This window comes from Brienomyrus brachyistius, chromosome 6, assembly GCF_023856365.1.
Source record: "Brienomyrus brachyistius isolate T26 chromosome 6, BBRACH_0.4, whole genome shotgun sequence".
Lineage (NCBI taxonomy): Eukaryota > Metazoa > Chordata > Actinopteri > Osteoglossiformes > Mormyridae > Brienomyrus > Brienomyrus brachyistius.
This window is the reverse complement of record NC_064538.1, coordinates 17,805,691-17,830,864: the sequence shown is the minus strand read 5'-3', so window position 1 is coordinate 17,830,864 and position 25,174 is coordinate 17,805,691. Positions and strand designations below refer to the sequence as shown.

Sequence of the window (25,174 nt, the reverse complement as noted above, 5' to 3'; positions counted from 1 at the left end):
GTTTTGTTGTTAAAAGAGCAGCAAACCTGTGAAAAACAACAGCTGAAAGTGGCACACTGGTGGCACCCTTCAGCCCGCCTGTAGTTATACCCCCAAGGGTTCACTACACTCAATACTGTCATGAAAAATATTACAAGAGCTCAGAGTGAGATCCTCACATACCTTCCTGTATTGTGTTATGGTACAAAAACGAAAGAAAAATCTATGAACTTGTTTTTAATTTTCCTTCCTCTGCCTGAGAGATGTACTTGTCCAATGGCTGTCTGTCCTGTGGGTGTCTGGTTTCACAGGAAGTTGTATCTTCTTAAACTAGAGCACTGCCTGCTTCAGGGTGTGATATTACAATGGAATTTACACAGACCTGCTTCATCCACATCCTCCTCGCGTTCCTATTCATGTCATCAGGTAACTTTTGTGCTTTATTCTGTCTGGAGGCATGAATTAATTTTGTGCCAATTCCTGTGTTAATTTATCCACTTAATCATGCAGTGATCTAGCTTTTCATATGGATTCTAAATAAAAAGATTCTTTGTAAATTCTGACTGTTTTTGGGGTAGAGGTTTGCTATTGTTTTCCTAAAATTGTTTTGAAGCTTTTAAAGTTTTTAGAGGTATGTTAAATGGAGAAGTTACATTATAAGGAAGTGCTACGTTCATATTCTTGCAAATCATAGAAAAAAGCAATGAAATACCGAAATTAATGGAGGAAACAGGAAAGAAAGATCCTAACAGCCTATTGGTTTTAGGAATAATAACTGTAAAGCTACATGACTGTTGTGTGCTACTTTTTACCATTTTTAACTTTTTGGTTAGTCTTGACTGTTTTGAACTTTTGATAATTCTTTATGTCCTCTGCATGGTCACTGCACTGTATATAAATCTTCCGTATCATATTTCAAACAGGGGGGCGGCATGGTGGTGCGGTGGTTAGCACTGCTGCCTCACACCTCTGGGACCCTGGTTCGAGTCTCCGCCATGTGTGCAGAGTTTGCATGTTCTCCCCATGTCGTCGTGGGGTTTCCTCCGGGTACTCCGGTTTCCCCCCACAGTTCAAAAACATGCTGAGGCTAATTGGACTTGCTAAATTGCCCATAGGTGTGTGTGTGAGAGTGACTGGTGTGTGAGTGTGACTGGTGTGGGCTGGCCCCCCATCCAGGGTTGTTCCCTGCCTCGTACCCATTGCTTCCGGGATAGGCTCCGGACCCCCCGCGACCCAGTAGGATAAGCGGTTTGGAAAATGGATGGATGGATGGATATTTCAAACAGCTGTGATTCTCTTTATTCACACAGATGCTGAGGGCATCATCACCATCAAAGCAAACAAAGGGCAGAAGATCCTTCTCCCCTGCAACGTATCTGAGGACAGTCTTAATAAAACATATACTGTCCACTTCAGGAAGAATGGAGCCTCTTCAGTCCTCTGTTATTACCGTGTGTCATTCAATACCATAAGAGACAGGAAGTGTGGATCCCGTTATGTGACTGAAGGACAACCTCCGCAACTTTACTTAACAAATGTCAGCTTCAGTGACTCTGGGGTCTACAACTGCTCTGTGGCAAGACAAATTCCGCCACCAACCGAGGAGAAATTCTATTTGGCGAATATTACAGTTCAAGGTAATCCAGTGCAGATGTTTTCTCTGATGATTTTGTGCACAAGAGCTTCATTTCTTATTGGTAATGAAAATGCATATTGGCAATAAGTATAATTCACTGTGAAATTCGATGTGAGAGATTCATGAGCAGCTGACCCCAAGAGTACATTCCTGTATGGTATCATACCAGGTTTCTCTACAGAACAATGCAGGTTTTATTCACAGAATAGTCCATCCCATAGCTGCTTATGCAATGTTTCTAATCCCAGTCCTCGCGGACCCATAGATGGTTCACGTTTTTGCTCCCTCCATCTCCCTGCCCGGCATTCCACATTTTTGATCCTACTGGGCACTAGGAGTAAGCAAAAATGTGGACTGTTATCGGGTCCCTGAGGAAGCAGACTGAGAAACACTGCAGTTGAGCATCGTGGTGTATGCCTGGTGCCTATTCTAGAAAGCGTAGGACACATGGTAAGAGAAAAACCTATAGATGGGATGTCAGTTTGTCTCAGGACACACACTGGCTATCGGAAATTTAGAGATACTGATTTTCCTAACTGCAGCTTTTTCAACTATAGCAAAAAAACCAACACACACACACACACACATACACACACAACCAGAGACAATCCCCCCCCCAAAACCAGAGATGCAAGTCTATAGTGTTACCCATGCTATAGTGTTAGCCACCATGCTAACCAATTACTATTGTCCATTCACCATCTAACCACTTATCCTAGTCAAGGTCACAGGTTTTGGTTAATTTATGAAATTTCTACCTGCTCTACCCTGTGCTTCTGTTTTCCATTTTGGTAACCAGGGTGTGAGTCATGATGTAGCTAAGCCCACAGTGAGTGGGATCACAGTGTGATTTCAGGTGCTGACTGGTCTAGCAAGCATCCTGTTTTCTAATCTCTCTCTGTCATAGTCTTAATGCTGATTGTGATTTTTGAAAGGGAAAAAATTGTTGGTGGGATGTCTTGTATTTAGTCTGTTATTGGCTATAAATGGGGGCAGCGTGTGTGAGTCAGGTTTCTGTGCCGGCAATGGGAAGGTCGCCTCAGCAAAACAGTCACATGTCTGGTGGGGCCTTGAGCAAAGGCCCTAACCCCCCGAAATGCTCCAGTGGCACCAGATTAATGTCTGACCTTGCGATCAGACCCTATATTGTGCATATGTGTGTATGCAAAAAAAAGCCTTTGAATGCATCAGTACATGTTGAAATGGCACATTTCATTTTCAAAGGCTTTTCCTGATTTTTGAAATTCCCCTAAATTCAAAAAAGGGAAATATCCATCCGCTGTGTCCAGGTGTCGTCATAGAAAAACTGAACAGCAGTAACCAAGACTGTATGGAGCTCCTGTGTAGGACAGAAGGACTGGCCCAGAATCAGCTGACGTTCCACTGGACCTGGGGCACATCTGGAAACAATTACAATGCAAGTCAGAATCTGAATCTGTGCAAACCTGGCTGGAGCAACTGTGACACATTCGCCTGTAATGTCAGCCATGACAACGGATTCTTCAGCGACACCTTCGTCTTTCCAGGTTTGTACCACTGAATGTAATTCTCCATCTACAGTACAGTTGGCTTTTGGGAGCTGACCATAGGTTGCGGTCGTTACTTTGTTTCAGAGTGTTCCACCAACATGAACTCAATCGTCATAATGTGCATCGCGCTGTCAGCAGGAGTCGTCCTCATCCTTCCAATCATCTGTTGTTGCTGCAAATGTAAGTTTCTCCTTCATTACAGTCTCAGATGTTATGCCGTTCATTTTTTTATTTTATTAAGTGTGATGTTTATCATTCAGTATAATCATCTTCCTACCCATAATTTTACAAAATGGTAGCTTAGTATTTGTAAGTTGCTGTTTGGAATCCCTGATGTCCTTCTGATTCCAAACAGGGGCCATATTGAATTCTGTCTGCACCAGTAAAAGCACATCAGATCCTCCATTTAATGTCTAATGCTGTCTGTTATCTGTTGAGCTAATTTTGATGGCAGTGGGACAGAAATACAGCTTGTGCAATGACCCTCAACCTAATGGCCATTTCGCAAATGCGATGGAGAAACGGGTCACATGCCCTTGCTCTCATCTGATGTCATTTCCATAGTACCACTATTTTGCAAGGGCCAGGCTACTAAGAACGGCATCACACTGTCCTGCTTCCGAGTAATATCCAAGTTCCTGTTAAAGTGGCTCCACGCAATACCACTAAAATCGGCACACAAGACTATCTTTGACAATTTCTCTATAAACGCCGGTATTTATAGAAAAGCTAGGGAATATGAAACTATTTAAATACAGCGGATTCGTCATGATAATAATAGATACTTTATTGATCCCCGTGGGAAATTCTCTTCATGCCTCCGCCAGCTTGCTCTGTAGGTGAAAGCAAGCCGGCCACGAAGGGCAGCCGCCCATAGCAGCACCCAGGAAGCAGGGGGTTAAGGGACTTGTTCAAAGACCCACAGATGTGCCGAGGCCAGGCTCAAACCAGTGACCTTCTGATCACAGACACAGAGGCTTAGCCCGCTACACATCAGATGATGGAAAACTCCGCTTATTGCACAGTCTGCAACTAATCCCCTTTCAAATGAATAGTTTTATATGGCAACAGGCTTTTGTTTTATTTATTTATATCACGGTTTAGGCAAATATTTTTTTTCTTATTGATCCAGAGATGTCACGTGAATGTTACAGGAGAACCTCGTTTGCGCGAACGTCTCCTATCTTGTACAATTAGGTTCTCGACCATATTCTTTGGTAAAAGAATGTCTCGGTTGTCGAACGAATATTTGGCTCTCGACAAACAAACCCTTTCGCACTAAAACCTGCCTAGCAAAGCACTCATCTTTTTACGCATAAACAAAGGAGAAAATGCATACGTAGGAGTCAGTCTCCCGCTAACGCTCCTTTTGTTGCTCTTATTTTGTTTTTAAATAAGTCACCATGGGCCCGAAGAAGGTTAGATAGCGGTAAACCAAAAATGCAAGTTATGACGAGCATGATAGAGCTTAAAAGGAAAATGATTGCAAAGTTTGATAGAGGTGTCCGTCTCTGAAAACGTTTTTTCGTTTATGTCATGTATTTATGGGTTTTAAAGTTTTTTTTTTATTTATAACATTAAGTGTGTGTTTATACAGGTTTAAATAAGCAATCCTTTGGGGGTCTGGAATAGATTAATCAAATTTACATTATTTCGTTCGAGAATTAAGTTTGAGAACCGAGGTTTCACTGTATTTTTATGAAACCGCACAGGTAGTAATGGTATTCTAATTACAGTTCTATATTAATGCAAAGTTGTTAATTGTTGCAAAGTTTATTTAAATGTAAAATCAATCAGCAAATTAATTCAGGATAATCACAAATGATGTATATTTCAAACAATGTAGTAGGTCATGAATGACAACAATACAAAAAGTATCTTTTGTAATCATTTATATATCTGTGGTTCTCAACCTTTTTGCACCACGACCATGCCAGCCCAGTCGCGACTCATATCAAGTAGGCTATAGGTTTAAATTAACGCTATGATCAAGCACGTTGCACTCCGCAATTTACGCCAATCGATACGTCAAATTTGTTTGGATATGCCAGTGAATTTTTAATGAAGCAGCTGTGGTTTGACTTCTTGCATTAGTTGAGTGCGCTAGTTCTGCGCTAAACAGCTGCAGACCGAAGACCCGTTTATACAGGTTAATTATAGGATTGGGAATGGGAAAGAATGGATAAGAATAGGAGCTTGCTGGTTTTAAAATGCTGCCATTGCCAACTCTGCCTTGCGACCCTTTCAGAACCTGCCGCGGCCCAAATTGGTTTGCGACCCATGGTTTGAGAATCACTCACTTATATGCTTTACATGGTTGCCCCATTATGCACTGCGCGATGACGTTGTTCATTTTAAATTGCAACGAATAACGCAGGTATTTTGACAGCCCTAATACGAATACATAATAAACGATATATAATAATAATAATAAATAATAATATAATAATAAACGAATACGATTCGTTTGGCAGCCTAACGGACTTGCCGATTCCAACGGGTAGCCTGACCAGACGTTCTATCCTTACAGACATCGCGACTTTTTTCGAAAAGGCATACATTGCCTTCTTTTGCAATTTGTGTGCCTTTGTAATTCAGTTCAGTCATAAATGACTACGCATCTCAATGTACCTGCCCTTTCAATACACATGGAGCTCAGCAGATGTGACGCTTTATGTAAGCTAACCGTTTTATTGTTTAAAATTATTTTATTTATATTTTTTGTAGAATTTTATATTTTTCCACGGCACAAGCCCCTCAAGCAGGAATCCATTGAATATAACTGGCTTCAGAGCGCAGCGCGTGCGCGTTCAGTCTGAAGACCGTTTATACTGCTGAGCGTACGTGTGTGACTGGCTCCGCTCTAGCAACTGTTTAGCGCCCACACTTAGCAGCCCGTTCCTACTACGGTAAAACTGGGCCTGCGCGCAGCGGCTCTGCTCCCTCTACTGTTATCCTGTTGAGCGTCAGTGTGTGTTTGGCTCTGCTCTCTCTACCCCATGGATTCTGTATGCTGTGTCCGCTGCCATGGATGCAGTAGACGGTCATGACTGCTGCCCAAACTGCCTGGGCTTCACTCATTTGTGGGAAGCGCTGACGACTGATCTGTGTCTGGCCTGTAGTATTATGCTGTTGGAGGTACACTGCCTCCGCTTGGCTGGGCTCAGTGAGAGTGGTTCTGCTATTCTGAGCTCTACCTTGGCATGAGCTCCTGCGGCAGCTCTCATTCATAGCATGCTTAGGGTGGCTTTATCTCAGCTTCAGCTGGAGGGTCCCACAAACCACACATGGGCTATGTAATCATCTGCGGTGCCCAGTGTTGTCTGATAACCTTTGCATACTGCATTGCCCAGGTCTCACTGAGGTGTTTACAGAAGCATTTCATTCAGCGAAGTCTTCTGCGACAGCCTGTGCTACTCACTGGAGTACTCATTGGATTTCATCCAATGAAACCCTGCAGCACAGCATTCACTGTCCAAATGCAGAGTGCCGCTGTACTGATGACATCCTGGAAAGAGCCTATAGTGCTACAAATCTTTAGGAAGAATAGCTACTGTAATACCCAAGCATGCCTATTGCTGCCCATGCATTCCTCTCTCCCACATGCCATGGATGCAACAATGGGTGACTTAATGGGCCTCTCCTTCCAGTCATTCGGTGCCATTGCTGTGTGGATGAGCCTTGGGCTTTCTCGTACAGGCCAGGGGGCAGGTGTGGCTGGCCCAGTCTCCGCTGTCCAAACCATTACGGAACAATTTGAGGACCTTGCCCTTGGTCCTGGGCCAGATCTTTGGCCCAGCAGCAAAAGAGAATTTGGAGCACCGTGTGCTTGTCTCTGGGACCTGCGACTCCCTACCAGTACCCTCCCAAAGCACACTCAAACAGCTGGTCAAAGCCATTGACTCCTCGGGGTAGACAGTGAGCCAGTTTTCCACTGCCCACTCAACCAGTGAAGGAAGATCACCTTGAGTTACTGGCTTTTACCTCATACTTGCAGAGAGATATCGCCTCCAATTCCACTGTCGACCTCCTCTGCTGTGCTGTGGTACCATGCTGTGGTACAGCCCAAACTGGTCCGCAACCTGGGTCAGATACAGACTCTTCAGCTGGAACTTCTCGAGCTCTTACGAAAGGGCGCGATACAATGCCTGGACCAACAGGCTCAGCTGATTGTTTTTTGCTCCACCTACTTACTTGTCAGGAAGAAGGTCAGTGGCTTCAGGTCCATTCTCGATCTGAGAGGACTGAACCGGTATCCCAAGCACCTGCCATTCTAGGTGCCCTGCACAAGGGATTTCACTTAGGCGATCATGCCGAGTGCTTGGTTCATCTTTATCGACTTCTAGGACGCATGTTTTTATATTCCTGTTGCCCAGAAGCACAGGTGCTTCCTGTGGTTTGCCTGTCAAAGGCAGCTTTACCAGTGCCTTTTTCTCCTATTTAGTCTCTCCTTAGTTCCACGTGTGTTCACACGTTGAGTGAAGATAGATAGCCTCAGTCCCCCTACAATACAGGGGTATGCTGGTCTTGCTGTACCTCAACGACTGGCTCCTTGTTGCATCTTCTGCCCAGCAGGCGGCCTTGAAGACCCAGCAGTTTCTGTGGCATGTGACAGCCCAAGGTTTTACCATCAACTAAGAGAAGTGCTCCGTTGTTCCCTCCCAGATTCTGGCATAAATGTTAGCCTCTCTTACTCTAGCCAGACAGCTTGTGCTCAGGACAACCTTGGCAGAATCCCACAGGGGCCATCACTTGACTTATCTAACCGTACTTCACCTGGTGATGTTGCTGGCTGCCTCAACATCACTTGTGTAGCTCGACCTCCTCCATCTGCATCCTTTCAATGCTGCTGAGATCCATGTGGTTGTTTCCACAATACAGGCATATCAGACCCAATATGCCAGGCCTACCAATGTCCAATTTTACTTCCACACGCTCATGTCTGGATTTCTCACGATTGCATCAGGGCACTGCTGCTGTGGCGTCACAAAGGTCTCTTCCAGCGGGGAGTACCCTTGGGACCCCTGCCGGCATGGAGGGAGGTGGTGACAATGGATGCATCACTTTTAGGATGGGGGAGCAGCACCGAAATCTGCTGGAACTGATGGTTGTTTGCCTGACACTTCAGCACGTCAAAGCTGTGCTGACCAGGAAGCATGTGCTGCTTTGGACCAACAACACCTCTATGATGTTCTTAATAAATTTCCAAGGGAGTACGAGGTCAAAACGGTGTCTAGTCCTGACACGGCAAACTCTTCTTTGGGCAGAGGGACACCTGCTGTCCCTGAGGGAGGCCCACGTTCCAGGTGTTGTGAGCACTGGGGCGGATGCACTCTCTCGGGGAGCTGTTTGTGTGAGGGACTGGTACCTCAATAGGGATGTGGCCCATTCAGAATGTCAGGTAGCTTCTGGCCTGTTCACAGAGGGTCCCATACACTGTTTTGAACACGCACGCTCCATGAACGTGGAAACACTTTTCAGTGTGGTGTTCGGATCGGTCTTTTAATCTGAAGTCTTGCCCTGTTCCTTTGGAACTTGAGTTTCTTCAGGGTTTATTGGATTGTTTGATTTTCGGCCATGATTAAAGCAGCTATTTCGGCCTATCGTGAGCTGCAGGGTGGAGCACCCTTGGGTTCTCACGGGCTAGTTATCACTTTTCTCAAGGGCATCCACCAGCCCGTTCAAGTGTTCCTCAATGGAATATGCCCCTGGTGTTGGAAGGGCTGTGTGAGGCTTCGTTCAAACCCATGGAGTCTGCTTTCTGTAAAACCTCCAACCCGCTTAGCAGAAGTTATGGAATGAAAAGGTAAACTCCATGTCTTTCATGTATGCATGCGTTAAGACCCTGAGGACAGTTCTGTCACTCCGTGGCCTAACCCTGCGTTTTTGCCTAAGGTCCTGAACCCCCAGGTCATTAATAGGCCCCTTTCCTTAGCGGCCTTTGGTGCTGGAGCTAGCCCTACATAGACCTTGAGTCCTGTGCAGGCATTACGGCACTATGTTGCTGTTAGTGCACCCTGGTGTACCTCGGACTAGTTGTTTTATCTGCACTCTCCAAGCAGCACCTTTCCCACTAGATCAGATACTATCTCTGTGATATCTAAATATATAGATATATAAATGTGTCGTCGCTTTCATCGCCGCCCGTAGGCGCGCCTCATGCTGTCCTACCTGTGTCTGGCTATGCTTTCTCGTGACATACATTGGCATACGTCCTCCACTAGTCTTTCAACTGCCCTCTGGTGGTCTGGAAAGACTGAAACAGAATGCTGGTTATGCATGCAACCATGGTTCTATGAAACTGTGGAAGACCAGTAGAGTCTCTGGTTACTCAGAAGGGCGAGAATGACCATTGAGACCATAATTCCACGCACCCACTGGGTAATATACCTGCCGGCTGTCATGGTCACATGAAGATGGAAGGTTACAGCGAAGTGTACGAGGGCATGAGGAGTTCCACTAGTGTTTCGACTGCCCACTAGTGGTCTTCCACACCTTCATAGAACCACGATTACATGCATAACCAGCGTTATATCAAATTAACAGCAAATTTTGGTGATTGTCAAAACATCTGAAAGCTCACATATTCAACAACTACATTTACTATACGTTGAAGGTATTTTATTGTAGAATTTTTTAAACAATGCCCTCTGAATTTGGTATTTTTGTCATTATGACCCATGGAAAATACTGCATCTTATATATTCACATCAATTTGTCTGGTCAATATCAAAACATGTGTCTGAAAGCTAAATACCATCTGATACACCAGCTACTACACTTACTATATCCAGAGTTTGCAGGTAATTTATGGTACGTTTACAGATAATTTTATATATCAGAAGTCCAATTACAATTGTATTTTCTAAGCTAATATTAATTGGCAATGCAGTTGCTGTGCCTTTACTAAACTTTCAGTTTTATGAATGGGAAAAAAATAAACATTTAACATTTATTAATTCCTGAATGTATTTGTGCTTCTTCAAACTTCCCATAAACAAATTTGAAAATTTGGAGCTACTGCAAAGTCATTTTTTATGCATTTGTTTGCTTCTGAAGTTAGCATCTGTACTACTTTTTACTTTTTTGTAGTACAAATACACTTAATGGAGGTACGCGTATGTGAAATTGGTGCTGTCATCCTGAGTGGCTGGTTTTGTGGACCTATTGCTATGATGCCTAATGTCACGATCTGGCGCGGGGAGAGCGGCGATCGTGCGGAAGGGCGTGAAAGGAGCAGGCAGGCAAGCGGGATACGGGGAAAACGGGGGTTTAATGAAGTAACGGGGAGCAGGAGACATGTAACGCCAACTAACATCAATGACAGACAATGCTAACAGGTAAGACCAGGACTTAAAACCAGACAAGACTAATCAAAGTAATCAGATACAGCAGGGTACAATCAAGGAAATACACGTGGGAAGGCAGGGGGCGTGGCACACACGAGGAGCGGACGAGCCGGGCATGACACCTAAGGTGTGTTATTAAATGCTAGATATAAATAGATATAAATAGTCCTTGAGTTTCAATTGGTTTCAGTCAGTGCAGCTAGGATGTACACTTTCTTCACTCCCATAAAAAAAGCAAATGCTACCAAGTGGGGGTGCGTTTCTTGACTCTTTTTTCCGCTTGCATTTAGTTGGTTTTAAGTTTTAGGTATTGTTTTTTGTTAGTTTTAGTTATTCGGTGGAGCGGTATGGTGGTGCAGTGGTTAGCACTGTTGCCTCACACCTCTGGGACCCGGGTTCGAGTCTCTGCCTGGGTCACATGTGTGCGGAGTTTGCATGTTCTCCCCATGTCGTCGTGGGGTTTCCTCCAGGTACTCCGGTTTCCCCCCACAGTCCAAAACATGCTGAGGCTAATTGGAGTTACTAAATTGCCCGTAGGTGTGCATGGTGTGTGAGTGTGCCCTGCGATGGGCTGGCCCCCAGTCCTGGGTTGTTCCCTGCCTTGTGCCCATTGCTTCCGGGATAGGCTCCGGACCCCCTGTGACCCAGTAGGATAAGTGGTTTGGAAAATGGATGGATACAGTAGTTATAAGGTTGCTTTGCATTTGGCTTTCAGTGTTGACACATGCCCAACCCATATCCAAGGTTGACTCAGATGAGGGCCCCATCCTTCAAAGGATGCGGTATATGTAGTCTTTGTAGACTGTGTCCTTTGAAGGTTCGCACAATGAATCTTGGGGTTCTGGCAAAAGAATGAATCATTTCTAGGCTGTATTTGAAGGAGCCTTTGAAATGCGACAGCCTTGTCGCATTGCTGTGACGCATTCGGTCTTGGAATGCAGACTGCGAAGGATGCAGCCCCTGGATTCACACACAGTGCCTGTAGTGACAATGCGTCCTTCTTTTGCCACCCAATGGATCCTTCATAGTCCAACACATCCCAAGATTCATAGTGCAGAGGTATAGTTGGTGTCTTGGTTAGGTGATAGTTGCGATGCTTTGTGACTCAAGGGAAGGGACTGGAACAGCTGGTGACACAAATTCAAAATTATCCGTAGCTCAGACAATCCCATTTGATGATGCTTTCTGTTTGACCTATACAACCCCTGAATTCGAACATAGCCATCAGCATACCAGTATAAATACTTGTAACGGTGTTGGCTTGACACAGAAATATAAATGGGCTCTTAGTACCTATTCCAGACTAGCGCTATGTCCAAACTCTGGGGCTGCATCATCCGGTCCATGTAGCCTTTGTAGGCTGCGTCTTTTGAAGGTCCACACAATATTTCTTGGGATCCGAGCAAAAGAATAGTTCATTTCTAAGCTGCATCCGAATGGCATTTGAGCTGCATTTGAAGGAGCCTTCAAAATGCAACAGCCTTGTCGTGCCACTGTGACCTGTTTGGTCTTTGAATGCAGCCTTAGATGGATGTAGCCCCTGAAGTTGAACACAGCCTAGGTATTTTTCATTTGAACACAAACTTCTGGGGAGGTGCTTACAAGGACATCTTGCTGATTGGTTGACCACAAGCACCACTGCTAACGTGGATATTACACAGGGAAAAAAGATCTAATAGTGGAACCAAAATTGAGCAGAGGGAATTATTTTTGTGCTTCATATTTCCACATCGAAAAATTTGACCGATAACCAATGTAGTTCTGTCTAATCTCGCTGATGCTGGAGGTGAAGCTTGCAGTGCTTCTTAAAGGAATTCCTTACACTGTTTTGTATTCTGTGAAACCAAAAGATTGATCTGCCAGCCAGATTTAATAATGACGTGGGTCATATGAATAAAACATAAATAAAAGGATGTATCCTGTTTTGATTGTGGTCATTCTCTTTCTCAGTCAACCATTTTTCAAATCCGTCAAATTCTTATCATTCATTGGTCCCACTTCTTTCTGACTTCCTGTTACATGTCCCCTGGCCAATGAATGATGGAGGTTCATTTGCATCACTGAGTGGAGCCTCCAAAAAACTGGGTTGGCAGTATATTACCTGTAAAGGAACAAATGACTCCCTATGCCCTATGTGCCAAATGTTTAATATATAATCCAATTTTTAAGAGTGTGAGAGTCTATTTCACCTATTTTTTTGGTTGTGTAGTTTTTATTATATGTGACCCTCCAGCACAAAACCGTACGGAAGTCAATGGCCTTTTATTGTGGGCAGTCTAAGGCACACCTGTGCAGTACTCATGCTGTCTAATCAGCACCTTGATATGCTACACCTGTGAGGTGGGATGGATTATATCGGTAAAGGAGGAGTGCTCACTAACACAGATTTAGTCAGATTTGTGAACAATATTTGAGTGTAATGGGTCTTTTGTGTATGTAGAAAATATTGCAGATCTTTGAGTTTAGCTCATGCAAAATGGGAGCAAAACCGAAAGTGTTGCATTTATATTTTTGTTCAGTGTGTATATATGTCAAAAAGATGTTTCGAAAACTAAATATATAGTGAGGCAGAAAATTGTAGCTACGGAGCCAGTTAGCAGAACAAGCTGCTTCAGCCTCTCCTTCATGACTGATTGTGGTTAACAGCCACCAGTATCCCATATATATATAGCATACTGTGCAAATATCTTGGAAGACTAATTTGTTTGTGCAATTGATTAATAATCAACAGAACTGCAATGAGCCTGTTGTTCTCATGTATGAATTGATTGTGCAAATGATTGTTTCCTCCAGATCAGAAGAGAAAAAAAGAAGATCACACGGCCACAGTCTTCAGCAACAAGATCTATGAGAACTTCAGCTTCAGTGGACCTGGGCCGACGACAGACACCGTGAAACACGAGGAGTGCATTTATGAGAATTAACTGTCGGTTCACTATCTGTAGCTATTTCTGAAATATAGTGACTGATATTTTGCGTCACCCTCATCTGTGCCTCACAGTAGCACTTTGCATGGACGGAAAAAGACCAGTCTTGTCTTGTCATGTGACTTGGTGGTAAGCTTAGCATTTCACCCAGTTTCCGTGGGAGCAGCATCGTTTTTTTTTGGGGGGGGCCTCAGCCAAAATGTCACCCACCGCAGATGTTTCGAAAACTAAATGTATAGTGAGGCAGAAAATTGTAGCTACTGAGCCAGTTAGCAGAACAAGCTGCTTCAGCCTCTCCTAAATAAGAAATTAATATTTTAATTTTAATTATAATATATTTTTTTAATTAATATATTAATATTTGATTTCATGACTGATTGTGGTTAACAGCCACCTGTATCCCAAAGTGAGATTTGTTGGTTGGTCAGATAACTTGTCAGATTTAAGGTAACCCGGCTCAAATGGACTTAATTACATATAACCTGAACTACCTTAAATCTGACAAGTTATCTAGCTATTTCAATTTGTGATGCAAGCCCCAGGGGTCTCCAGCAAATGCATGGTTAGCGTGGCAGTAAACTCCACTGCCGGGCTTCTGAGCAGGATGCAAAAAGAGATGGATGGGTTGATGGACTGATAAATACACCCCAGTGGCTAATTTGTTAGGTACACCCGCTTGTGACTGGAAACAGTCTGCACTTCCAAATAGCAAATCATGTGGTTGCAACATACCATACAAGGATGGATTTTATTATCATTCTGAAAACATGGGGGTAATATGCTAGGGAACGAAATGAAGTACTGAGATCCCGTGCACAGCACTTTAGCCTGTTAGTCTGATTAGCAAGAGTTCTGTGGCCTGACACTCCTCGTTCACTAGGTACACCTGCTTACGACTGTAAACATTGTGCTGCTCCGAAATAGCAAATCATTAGCATGCAACATACTTACCTAGCTTACAGCCTACATGCAGCACACAAACTGGGTTAAGAGGTGTTGTTACCATTTGGTTAACCACTGAAGCTGCTGGGAACCCTGATTTAAATGTTCTGGATGTGGTTTGATTGTTGGTGTGAGGTGCAGTGGTTCTAGCATCTCATAAACAGCCATCCTTCTTGGGATTTTCACTCAGGAAACTGGAGTTTACAGTGAACAAAACAGTGGTCTTTACAGGACGGTTTCTCTGAAACTAGCTAGATGCACCTTACAAAATAGCCACTGAACACCGAATATACACTATATGGACAAAAGTATTGGGGGACGTCTTTTAATCATTGAATTTAAGTGTTTCATTGAGATCCATAAAATCAAGCATCTAGCCATGCAGTCAGGTTCGCAAACATTTGTGAAAATAATGAGTCGTTCTGAAGAGCTCTGCGAATTCAAGCACGTTACTATCATAGGATGCAACTTTCGCAATAAGTCATTTCGTGCAATATCTTCTCCGCTAGATATTCCAAGGTCAACTGCATGTGGTGCTATTACGACGTGGAAGCGTTTAGGAACAACAGAAACTCAGCAACAAAGTGGGAGACGGTGTAAAGAGACAGAGCAGGGTTGCTGAATGCTGAGGCACATAATGTTGTAGTTGACTCACTAACTGCAAAACGTCCTCTGGCATTAACCCCTGCACAAAAAGCGTGCTAGGAGCTTCATGGAGTGGGCTTCCATGGCTGAGCAGCTGCATGCAAGCCTCACATCCCCAGGCACAATGCCAAGCATCAGATGCAGTGGTGTAAAGCACACCGCCACTGGACTCTAGAGCAGTAGAATCGTGTTCTGTGGAGTAACAAATCACGCTCTGTCTGGCAGTCTGATAGACAAGTCTGGGTTTGCCGGATGCCAGGAGAATGTTACCTGCCTGACTGTATTGTGCCAACTGTAAAGTTTAGTGAAGGAGGGATAATGGTATGGAGTTGTTTTTTAGGGGTTGGGCTAGACCACTTAGTTCCAGTGAAGGGAACTCTTATTGCTTCAGCATACCAAGATATTTGGGACAAGTTCATGCTTCAAAATCGGTGGGAAAGCTTGGGGAAGACCCTTTTCTGTTCCAGCATGAATGCGCCACAGTGCATAAAGTAAGGTCCATAAAGACATGTGTAGGTTCTTGCGTGTACCTATTGAAGCTTAGCTTGACGCTCGAAAGATTCTCCCGTCCAAATTCACTCTATAAAACTCCAAGAAACTGCTTCGCAAAACTTAACTGTTTACTTAGAATCTTTAACCAATATTACAAACATAAAATTTTATCCACAAATAAAATAAATACATTTATATCAAAATTCGAGAGCAATCTTACCAGGAGGTCAAAAAACTATTTCGCCCCAATCTCACTCCTCTCCCTCCAACTTCCTATTCCCCGCCCCCTTTATCATAATAAAAGCACCCCAATAGTGTCCATCAGGACTACATTAAAAGTCCTGTTTTTAAACATTACAAGTTAGATCCAATAAATCTTAACATTATAAAATAATGTCTGTCAAACTAATAAACTTATACCTTGAATCAATATTATTTACTGTTAATTATTCAAATCATACGAAATGCATTTAGGCTCCTACATTTCCGGCCCCTAATTGTTAACAATACCATTAAAACAATTACTCAAAATTTAAACTGAAGGAGCCTAATGATATACTAATCATCTTATTAACTCAGTCAAAGCTGAATAACTTTAGCTTTCATATAGTCCATAACTACATAATCACAAAACCAAGCAATTCTTCTTAACAGTCCATCAATTATCCTCAGACTCTTGCAGCAGACACAGCTTTGTTACTGGTCGCAAAAGTTCATTGGTCCTGGTCTTGACCTTCACCTGACGAACAAGGCCTTTCTGATCAGGAAAGGTCTCTATTATTCTTCCAAGCGGCCAGGAATTTCTAGGTGACGTATCGTCCACAATCAGCACTACATCACCGACACAGAAGTTTCTCTGAGGTGTAGACCATCGTTGACGTTCTTGTAGCTGTGTGAGGTACTCCCTACACCAGCGCTTCCAGAATATGTCAGCGAGGTACTGGACTTGTCTCCATCTTCGATTTGCGTACTGATCATCTTTACTGAACACACCTGGAGGCAGCTCAGGCTTGACTTTCAGTAACAAAAGGTGATTAGGCGTTAATGCTTCTAAGTCATTAACGTCCGAAGATGCCTTGGTGATGGGTCTACTGTTTATGATGGCCTCAGCTTCACACAAAACGGTATGTAGACCTTCTTCGTCCACAAGCTGTTCCTTTATGGTGACGTTCAGAATCTTTCTCACGGAGCGGATCATCCTCTCCCAGGGTCCTCCGTGATGAGATCCTGTTGGAGGACTGAAGTGCCACTGGATACCTTTCTGTTGCAAGTGTTTTTCAATTACACTGGTATTCCACCCACTTATCAATTTTTTCATTTCACTGTCAGCTGCCCGGAAATTAGTTCCATTGTCTGAATACAGTTCTTTAACCTGTCCTCTCCTTGCAAGGAATCTTCTAATTGCATTGAGACATGCATCAGTGTCCAGTGAAGACGCTACTTCAAGGTGCACTGCTCGTATGGCAAGACAAGTAAAAATAACTCCGTACCTTTTTACATGTCCTCTTCCCCTTTTTACACCAAACGGGCCAAAATAGTCAATGCCAACTTTTGTAAATGGAGGATCGTCAGGCAGAACCCTGCATTTTGGCAAATCTGCCATGAGTTGCTTGCCAACCGTCCCATGTAGCTTCTTACAGGTGATGCACTTAGACAAAATTCTCCTAATGACCCCATTTGCTCCGGGGATCCAAAATGTCTGTCGTAACTGAGCCAACATGTGATTTCTTCCTGCATGTGCTGTAACATCATGAATATGTCTCAGCACAAGACTTGTGATGTATGAATCCTTCGGCAGGATGGCTTGCTGTTTGGAATCAGTTGGCAATGATGATCTGCTCAACCTGCCTCCTACTCTCATAACTCCGTCGTGCAGTACTGGATTCAACTTATGCAATGAACTACTTTTCTTTACCCTTTGTCGTGCCTTTAGCATTTCCAAGTCCTCTCCAAATCTTTGCCTTTGGGCATACTTCACGATTTCCTTCTCAGCTTTGGTCAGATCCTCACAAGTTAGGTGTGTTCCCTTATAGGTTTTCTTGAACTGATCAATTCTTTCCCAGCTTGAGATACTTAGTTCTGTTTTCCTTGCCATCAGTTCCTTCAGCATATTTTTAAATTTCAAAAACCATGCTATGGCACGTTTCAGTTTTGTCCAGGACGAGTAGTACGTCATCAACTGGTCCAATGCACCCTTGGGCTTTTGTGTCTGAACGACATGCGACAGAACAACTCTTTTGACCTCTGGGTCATCCACATTTATCATCCCAGGGTCTGGATTCTTAGGCCACTGGTCTTCTGTGCAGAGCAGAAAACTTGGTCCAGAGAGCCAGCTGTCATTCCTCAAAAATGCTTCAACAGTTTGTCCTCTCGAGACATGATCTGCTGGATTCAGGTTGGTGTTGATATATCTCCACTGCGAAGCTTGAGAGTGCTCCAGGATGGTTGTCACTCTATTAGCAACGAACGTCTTGAATCTGGCGCTTTCACTATTCAAGTATTTTAGCACAACTGTGCTATCTGTCCAGTAGATCGAGTCTTGAAGCTCTAATTCAAGCTCTTTCTTCAACAGCTTATCCATTTTGACTGCAACTGAGGCTGCAGTTAATTCCATCCTAGGTATACTGGGAGATTTCAACGGTGCCACCCGGGCCTTTGCCATCATCAGAGTAGACTGAGTCATGCCAGTTGATGAGCGTAGCACAAGGTAACTTGTTGTTCCATAGGCATCTTCACTCGCATCAGCAAAGTGATGCAGCTGAGCGAAGATTAGTGTACCAAACTGCTTAGCCTTGATACATCTGTTAATGCCAAAATCCTCTAGCCGTGACAAGTCAGAAGCCCACTTTGTCCAATCTTTAATGACATCATTTGGTAGACTTTCATCCCAGCTGTATTTCTGTCTACATAAATCTTGCAGAATTTTCTTGGCAGGCAGAACTACTGGAGCTATAAATCCCAAAGGATCAAATATGGAGCTGACAAATGAAAGTAGGCCTCTCCTGGTGTGTGGTCGATCCTTGAGATTGATCTTGAACTTGAATTGGTCCGTCTCAGCACACCACTGGATTCCCAGTGCTCTCTCCACCGGTAGATTGTCCATATTCAAATCCAGATCTTGAAATCCCTCAGCTTTCTCATCTACAGGAATTGAATTAAGCAACTTCCTGCTGTTGCTTGACCATTTGGTTAGCCGAAAACCACCTTTGGCTAACATATTCCGCAAGTTGGTGCACAGGGTGACTGCTGTGTCTTCATCAGCTGTTGACTTAAGGCAGTCATCCACATAAAAATTTCTCTTTACCGTTTTGGCGGCTTCTTGTCCAAATTCGTCTTCAAAATCGGCTGCGCATTTCTGTAGAGCAAAGGTTGCAACACTTGGTGATGATGTTGCACCAAAGATGTGAACCAGCATCTTGAATTCAACAAGCTCCTTCTGATAATTCCCTTGCGGCCACCATAGAAATCTCAGTAGATTTGTATCACCATCTTTGACCCCGACTTGATAAAACATAGCCTCCACATCGGCCATAACGGCAATGGTTTCTTGCCTGAATCTTGTAAGAACCCCCAGCAGCGAACTTGTCAGGTCTGGTCCTTGTAGGAGTTGCTGATTTAGCGATGTTCCTCCAAAGCTTGCTGCACAATCAAAGACAACACGCAGCTTTTGCTTGACAGGATGTCTGACTCCATGATGAGGCAGATACCAAGTTCTTCCTTCAATCATTTCACATTCAGCATTGGCTATTTTCACTGCATAGCCTTTCCTGACAATGTCCTCCATAAATGCAACATATTCTGCATGATACTCAGCATCTTTAGAAAACCTCTTTCGCAAGTTCAATGCACGTTGCTCCGCGACTGATCTGTTGTTTGGCATACACAACAGCTCACTTCTCAATGGAAGGCAAATAGTGTAATGTCCATCTTTCAGCTGTGTTGACAGAGATACCATGCTAATAAACTGGTGATCTTCCTTGGACATTTCAATGTTTTCATTTTGCCCAGCATCAGGAAAGTCCAGCTTGAACTGTTGATGCCAAAGCTCTTCTAACCTAGCTACTGAGATTCGGTTTGTTGTGACTGTTGCCATTCTATCTATTTTCAGTCCATCATTTCCTCCTCTAAGAGGTCCATTTACCGTCCAGCCCAAAACTGTCCTCACGGCATATGGTCCATTATCCACGCTACTCACCACCTGAAGAGGCTCCATTGCCTTAGGCACGTTGGCTCCTATAAGTAATCCAACATCTGCCTCTACAGTTGGTAACTTCACATCCTTTAAGTAAGGCCAGCTGATGACATCCTCTTGGCGTGGGATATTATCCATAGTTACAGGAATGGCCTTTTGAGAAAACACTTCTGAAAGTTCAATAAACTGGTTGCCTTCTAGGCTACTGATTTCCAGTCCTGTTACAATATGTGTATTCACCACAGACTCGCTTCCCATTGTTCGCAACGAGATGCTTGTGTGGCGTCCTTTCATGTTCAGTTTATTTATCAGTGACTCTGTAGCAAAGGTAGCAGAACTTCCAGGATCCAGAAACGCATACGTTATTACCATCTTTGTGCCTTTACGTGCCTTGACCAGTACTGGAACAATTGAAAGAAAACAATCTTCTTTACCGGCCCCGGTGACGCCACAGATTTCTGCCATTTGAACAAGGGCATTAGTTACAGATGGCTGATCTTGACTTTCTTTGGCTGCATCTCCCTTTGAATCCTTGAAGGTAATGTGCAGCAAGGTTGGATGCAATCGAGAGCATTCTTGACACTTAGTCTTGTCTCTACAACTGCTACTCATGTGGCCATGTTTCAAGCATGCAAAGCATAAGCCTTTCCTTTTCAAAAACTCAAGCTTTTCTTTGTGTGGCTTACTTTTGAATCCTTTGCAGGTTGTGAAGCCGTGCTGCTCTCCATTGCAATAAAAGCAAGGTCTGCTGTTAACATCCACTGAAACAGACTTTGTTTGTGATGTTGTAACTTCTTCATTTTCCTTACATTTATTTTCTGTTGATGAGGCAATGGATGTTGTGAATACCCTTTTTGTTTTATGTGTTTCTTCATGTCGTGGTTTTGATTTTTGTCTGACTGAATCCTTTGTGTTTAGGTTGGTTTCCTTTATGTTTCCATAGAGAGGATGCAACAAGTACTTGACTTGCTTGTTAACAAAATCAACAAAGTCCTTGAACTTTACTCTTTTCTTGGTTCTTTCTTGTAGGTCACAGGCAAATTTTCTCCAGGATTCTTTGAGTTTGTACGGGAGCTTGTTAGCTAATGCCTTAATATTAGCTGTATTATCCAAGTCTTCCATGTAACAAATGTCTATCATTGTGTTGGAGCAACCGGTGAGAAATAATGAGAAAGACTGTAGGGCTGCGCCATCTTCTGCCTTGATTGTTTGCCAGTCCAAGGCCTCCTTTATGTACGCCTCTGCTAGGCTGTAATCATCACCAAAAAAATCCTTTAACATTTGTTTTGCTTTGGCATAGCCTGATGAAGGTGGCATATGAACACAGCTCTTTACCAAGTCATGCGGCTGTCCACTTGTGTATTGCAGCAAAAACTGTAGACGATCACGATCATCATCAGTGCGGCTTTCGATTCCATGTTCAATCGATCTAATAAAGGATTTATATTCCAATGGGTCGCCTTTGAACGTTTTAATGGTGAGATCAGGTAGCAATGCTGCCTTATGATTCTTCACTAAATACTCTGTGACACTGGCTTGTTGAGAAATGGCCTTACACAAACTGTCAAGCACTACTTCACCACTGCATTCCTTATTTGCATCATCTGAGACTCTCTTGGTTGCTGCTGGAAAATGATCATCTGAATCAAGCTTAGAGTGATTCAATTTAGGTGCAGCATGCTTTGATGATGTCAAAAGGGCACCTTTCATCTCCTTTTTGCCTTCAAATATATCAGATTCGCAAATACTAATGTTTTCCTGCATATCTTCATACCTTTGCAAAACTTTTAATTTTGCATCTGACTCAGCAATAGCTGTCTGAATTAAATGCATTTCCTTTTTAGCCCTTATTCCAGCTTCCTTTCTCTTTTGCTCTGCTTCATGCTCTGCTTCCTCCTCTTCTATGGCCAATTTTTCCATTACAGCTGCTGCCCTAGCCTTTAAGGATGCACGTTCTATTTCTGCTCTAATTTTCATTGCATACGCTGATGTCACGCTAGTGCATTGTGAACTGGACCTTTTAGAGCGTTTAGCGGATGATTTTGAATACACAGACTTATCAGTTCGAACCCTTTCATTTTCTTCAGCACGCTCAGTGCGCTCCATGACATCTTTCATCCAGTTTTCACATTTCCAAAAGAAATCATTCATTAATGCATGTTTCGGCTCAAACCAATTTTTTTGATTATCCAAGAATTCTTCTTCACTCATGAAACGTTGTAATATGTAGTTTAAATCTGTGAATTGTTGCTGCAAACCACTGAATTCGACTCGCAGCTTATTCTTAACAACGTCAGCGTTTGCATCGTCGGTCATTAATTCTTCAATTTGTCTCATCATGCTAGTTAGTTGGGCTAGCTTGCTCTTACGTGCTTGTATTTGTCTGGACTTGCGCTCTTCCATGGCCTTTTCGGTAATTTTTACAGTTCGTTTTTCTTCTTGCTGTTCCATGTCAACCGGGCTTCTGTATGTTTTGTGTTAACCTTTCCACGTTCACATTAATTATCTGAAATGTTAACGCTTAGCTTTTTACTGCGTTTCACTTTGTATTTCGGTAGAAAGCAAAAAAAAAACCTTTTTTACCGTTCGAGTTAGCAAGTAGCAGCGCAGTCAATCCGTTGCAAATTAGTCGCCAAGTACATAAAATATATCCTTGCGGTTGTTCTCTATATCCAGCCAATCCTTTCCAAATCCAGTAATCCTTGAAGAGCTAGTTTTTTGACTAAAAATGTAGGTTCTTGCGTGTACCTATTGAAGCTTAGCTTGACGCTCGAAAGATTCTCCCGTCCAAATTCACTCTATAAAACTCCAAGAAACTGCTTCGCAAAACTTAACTGTTTACTTAGAATCTTTAACCAATATTACAAACATAAAATTTTATCCACAAATAAAATAAATACATTTATATCAAAATTCGAGAGCAATCTTACCAGGAGGTCAAAAAACTATTTCGCCCCAATCTCACTCCTCTCCCTCCAACTTCCTATTCCCCGCCCCCTTTATCATAATAAAAGCACCCCAATAGTGTCCATCAGGACTACATTAAAAGTCCTGTTTTTAAACATTACAAGTTAGATCCAATAAATCTTAACATTATAAAATAATATCTGTCAAACTAATAAACTTATACCTTGAATCAATATTATTTACTGTTAATTATTCAAATCATACGAAATGCATTTAGGCTCCTACAACATGGTTAGCTGAATCTGTTGTTGAAAAACTTGACTAGCCTGCACAGAACCCTGACCTCATCCTCATCAAACACCTTTGGGATGAACTAGAGCGGAGATTGTGAGCCAGGCCTTTATGTCCAACATCAGTGCCTGTCCTCACAAATGCTCTTCTGGATGAATGGGCAAAAATTCCCAGACACACTCCAAAGTCTTGTGGAAAGCCTCCCCAGAAGAGTGGCAGCTGTTATAGCTGCAAAGGGGGGACCAGCTCCATAATGATGCTTATGGATTTAGAATGGGGTGTCATAAAAGATCCTGTAGGTGTAATGGACAGGTGTCCCAGTACTTTTGTCCATATAGTGTACATATAGAAAGAATAGAACAGTAAAACAGGCAGATGTACAATTTTACCACCATTAAATATTAAATTTTATATGTAAATTTTGTTACTTCAATAAAGGCCTTGATTTTGGCTATTTTTCACAAAGCACAGAAAGCAGTGACCAATACAGGAACAACCGTTGTTTTCCAGCAAATTTCATGGAAGTGATAATTTCACCGTCCTTCTCACAGGATGGCAAAGACACATATATAACATGTTTATGAGCTACCAGCCTCCTGTGAGCAGAGTTGCTTCCGGAAGGTTTGGCTCTTGCTGCTGTGCAGAAGGACCGGAAATGTGAGAAGGCCACAATCTCCAGTCAGGAAGTGGTCCTGACCTGTGCTACTCCCAGCTTAACACCTACAGCTTATGGCTTTGAATGGTGAGGGAGACCTTGTGGGAATGGAGAGCCCTGAACTAGCGGTTAAGACCCGTTTGTCCTTTGCTGTTCATTTTAGCAGATTTTTTTGCGTCTGAAGTGATGGATTCCATTATCACCGGCGACTTCAAACCAAACCACTGACTTGGGTATTTCCATGTCTCTACTTGTACAATGTTGTTCCCTTTTGTTTTGTGAAATAACTGAGAAACACAATGTAGCGCCACTGCTCCTTAGGAACAAATGTGAAGTCAGGAATCAATAAAATCAAAATGGCACCTTAATTGTTGGGTACTTGCATGTGTGATGGAGGGGTGTCATTTGGGAGGTTAGTGTCCCTGGAAAAGAACATCCATATATTTTCAGTTGTCCAACACATATCTGCTAACAGTTGACTTCGGGAAAAGGAGGTTTAGGCATAATCAGTGAGACTAATTGGGCCACCTTGACCAAGTGGTTCAACACATCCACTCCCCTACTTCACCTTATGGTTTGTCAGGTCGTACAATAACTCAGTTCTGTGCATCTCTGCATGTGCTATGTTATGGACCTTGGTTAGGTAAGTGGCGTGTAGGTATATGTGCGCTTTGTTGCCTGCCCACCTTCAACCTAAGCACAAAGGACATCGATTGGTTAATTGTAACTGGCCCCGCCTCCAGGAGGCTATGAACCAACTACAGAGATCTACAGCACCCCCTTGCCTTCCTGCTCTGCGCTCTTTGATTATCTGTGCTTTATAGTTTTCTGTGTGCACATGTATTTAGTTTGACCTAAACTTTATCACAGCTTCTGCTCCAGAAAGCTCACTGGTTATCTATACCTGTTCAGAATATAATTGCCCATTTGTAGTCAGATCCACTTTTGCACATTGACAGAAGTTAGTTGTTTAGCCACACTAGACTAGAGAGTGTGGAGAGAGTGAAGAGCACCAAATTCCTTGGTGTTCACATCACAGACGACCTCTCCTGGACCAGCAACACCAGTTCCCTCACCAAAAGAGCCCAGCAGCACCTGCACTTTCTGAGGAGACTTAAAAAGGTGCACCTCCCCAAACCCATCCTCACCACCTTCTACAAGGGCACCATCGAGAGCATTCTGTCCAGTTCTATTGCAGCCTGGTATGGAAACTGCCACGCCTCCGACCGCAGAGCCCTTAAGAGGATTGTGCAGACCGCTGAGTGCATCATCGGCAGCTCTCTCCCCAACCTGCAGGACACTTACTCTATCCCGCCGCGTCCGTAAGGCCACCAGCATTGTGACTGACCGGTACCATCCCACCCACGAACTGTTTAGCCCTCTTCCATCCGGAAGAAGATTCTGCAGCACAGGAGCAGGTCTGCACGACTGTGCAACAGCTTCTTCCCCAAAGCAGTCCGGCTCCTGAACAGCACGCTGCCCCCCCCCCCCCCCCCCCCCAACTCTTTGCTGCTCACCCTGCACTGCACCACGTAACACTTCATATTTATTCATTCCGATCCGTTATGGCTGCTATCGTGATCATGTCCACAGCTATGCACAGCTGGTCCTTTACACTCATATTGCATGT

General features: G+C 43.4%; 1 protein-coding gene across 1 annotated transcript; it reads left to right on the top strand.

Annotated features, from left to right (window-relative positions):
- The first annotated feature begins 212 nt into the window (after positions 1-212).
- On the top strand, positions 213-21,143 carry LOC125744947 (uncharacterized). Its single transcript, XM_049017271.1, has 5 exons — positions 213-405; positions 1,290-1,616; positions 2,905-3,141; positions 3,229-3,324; positions 13,287-21,143. The coding sequence occupies exons 1-5, from the start codon at positions 345-347 to the stop codon at positions 13,415-13,417; spliced, it is 852 nt and encodes a 283-aa protein (XP_048873228.1). The 5' UTR covers positions 213-344; the 3' UTR covers positions 13,418-21,143.
- The last annotated feature ends 4,031 nt before the right edge of the window (positions 21,144-25,174 follow it).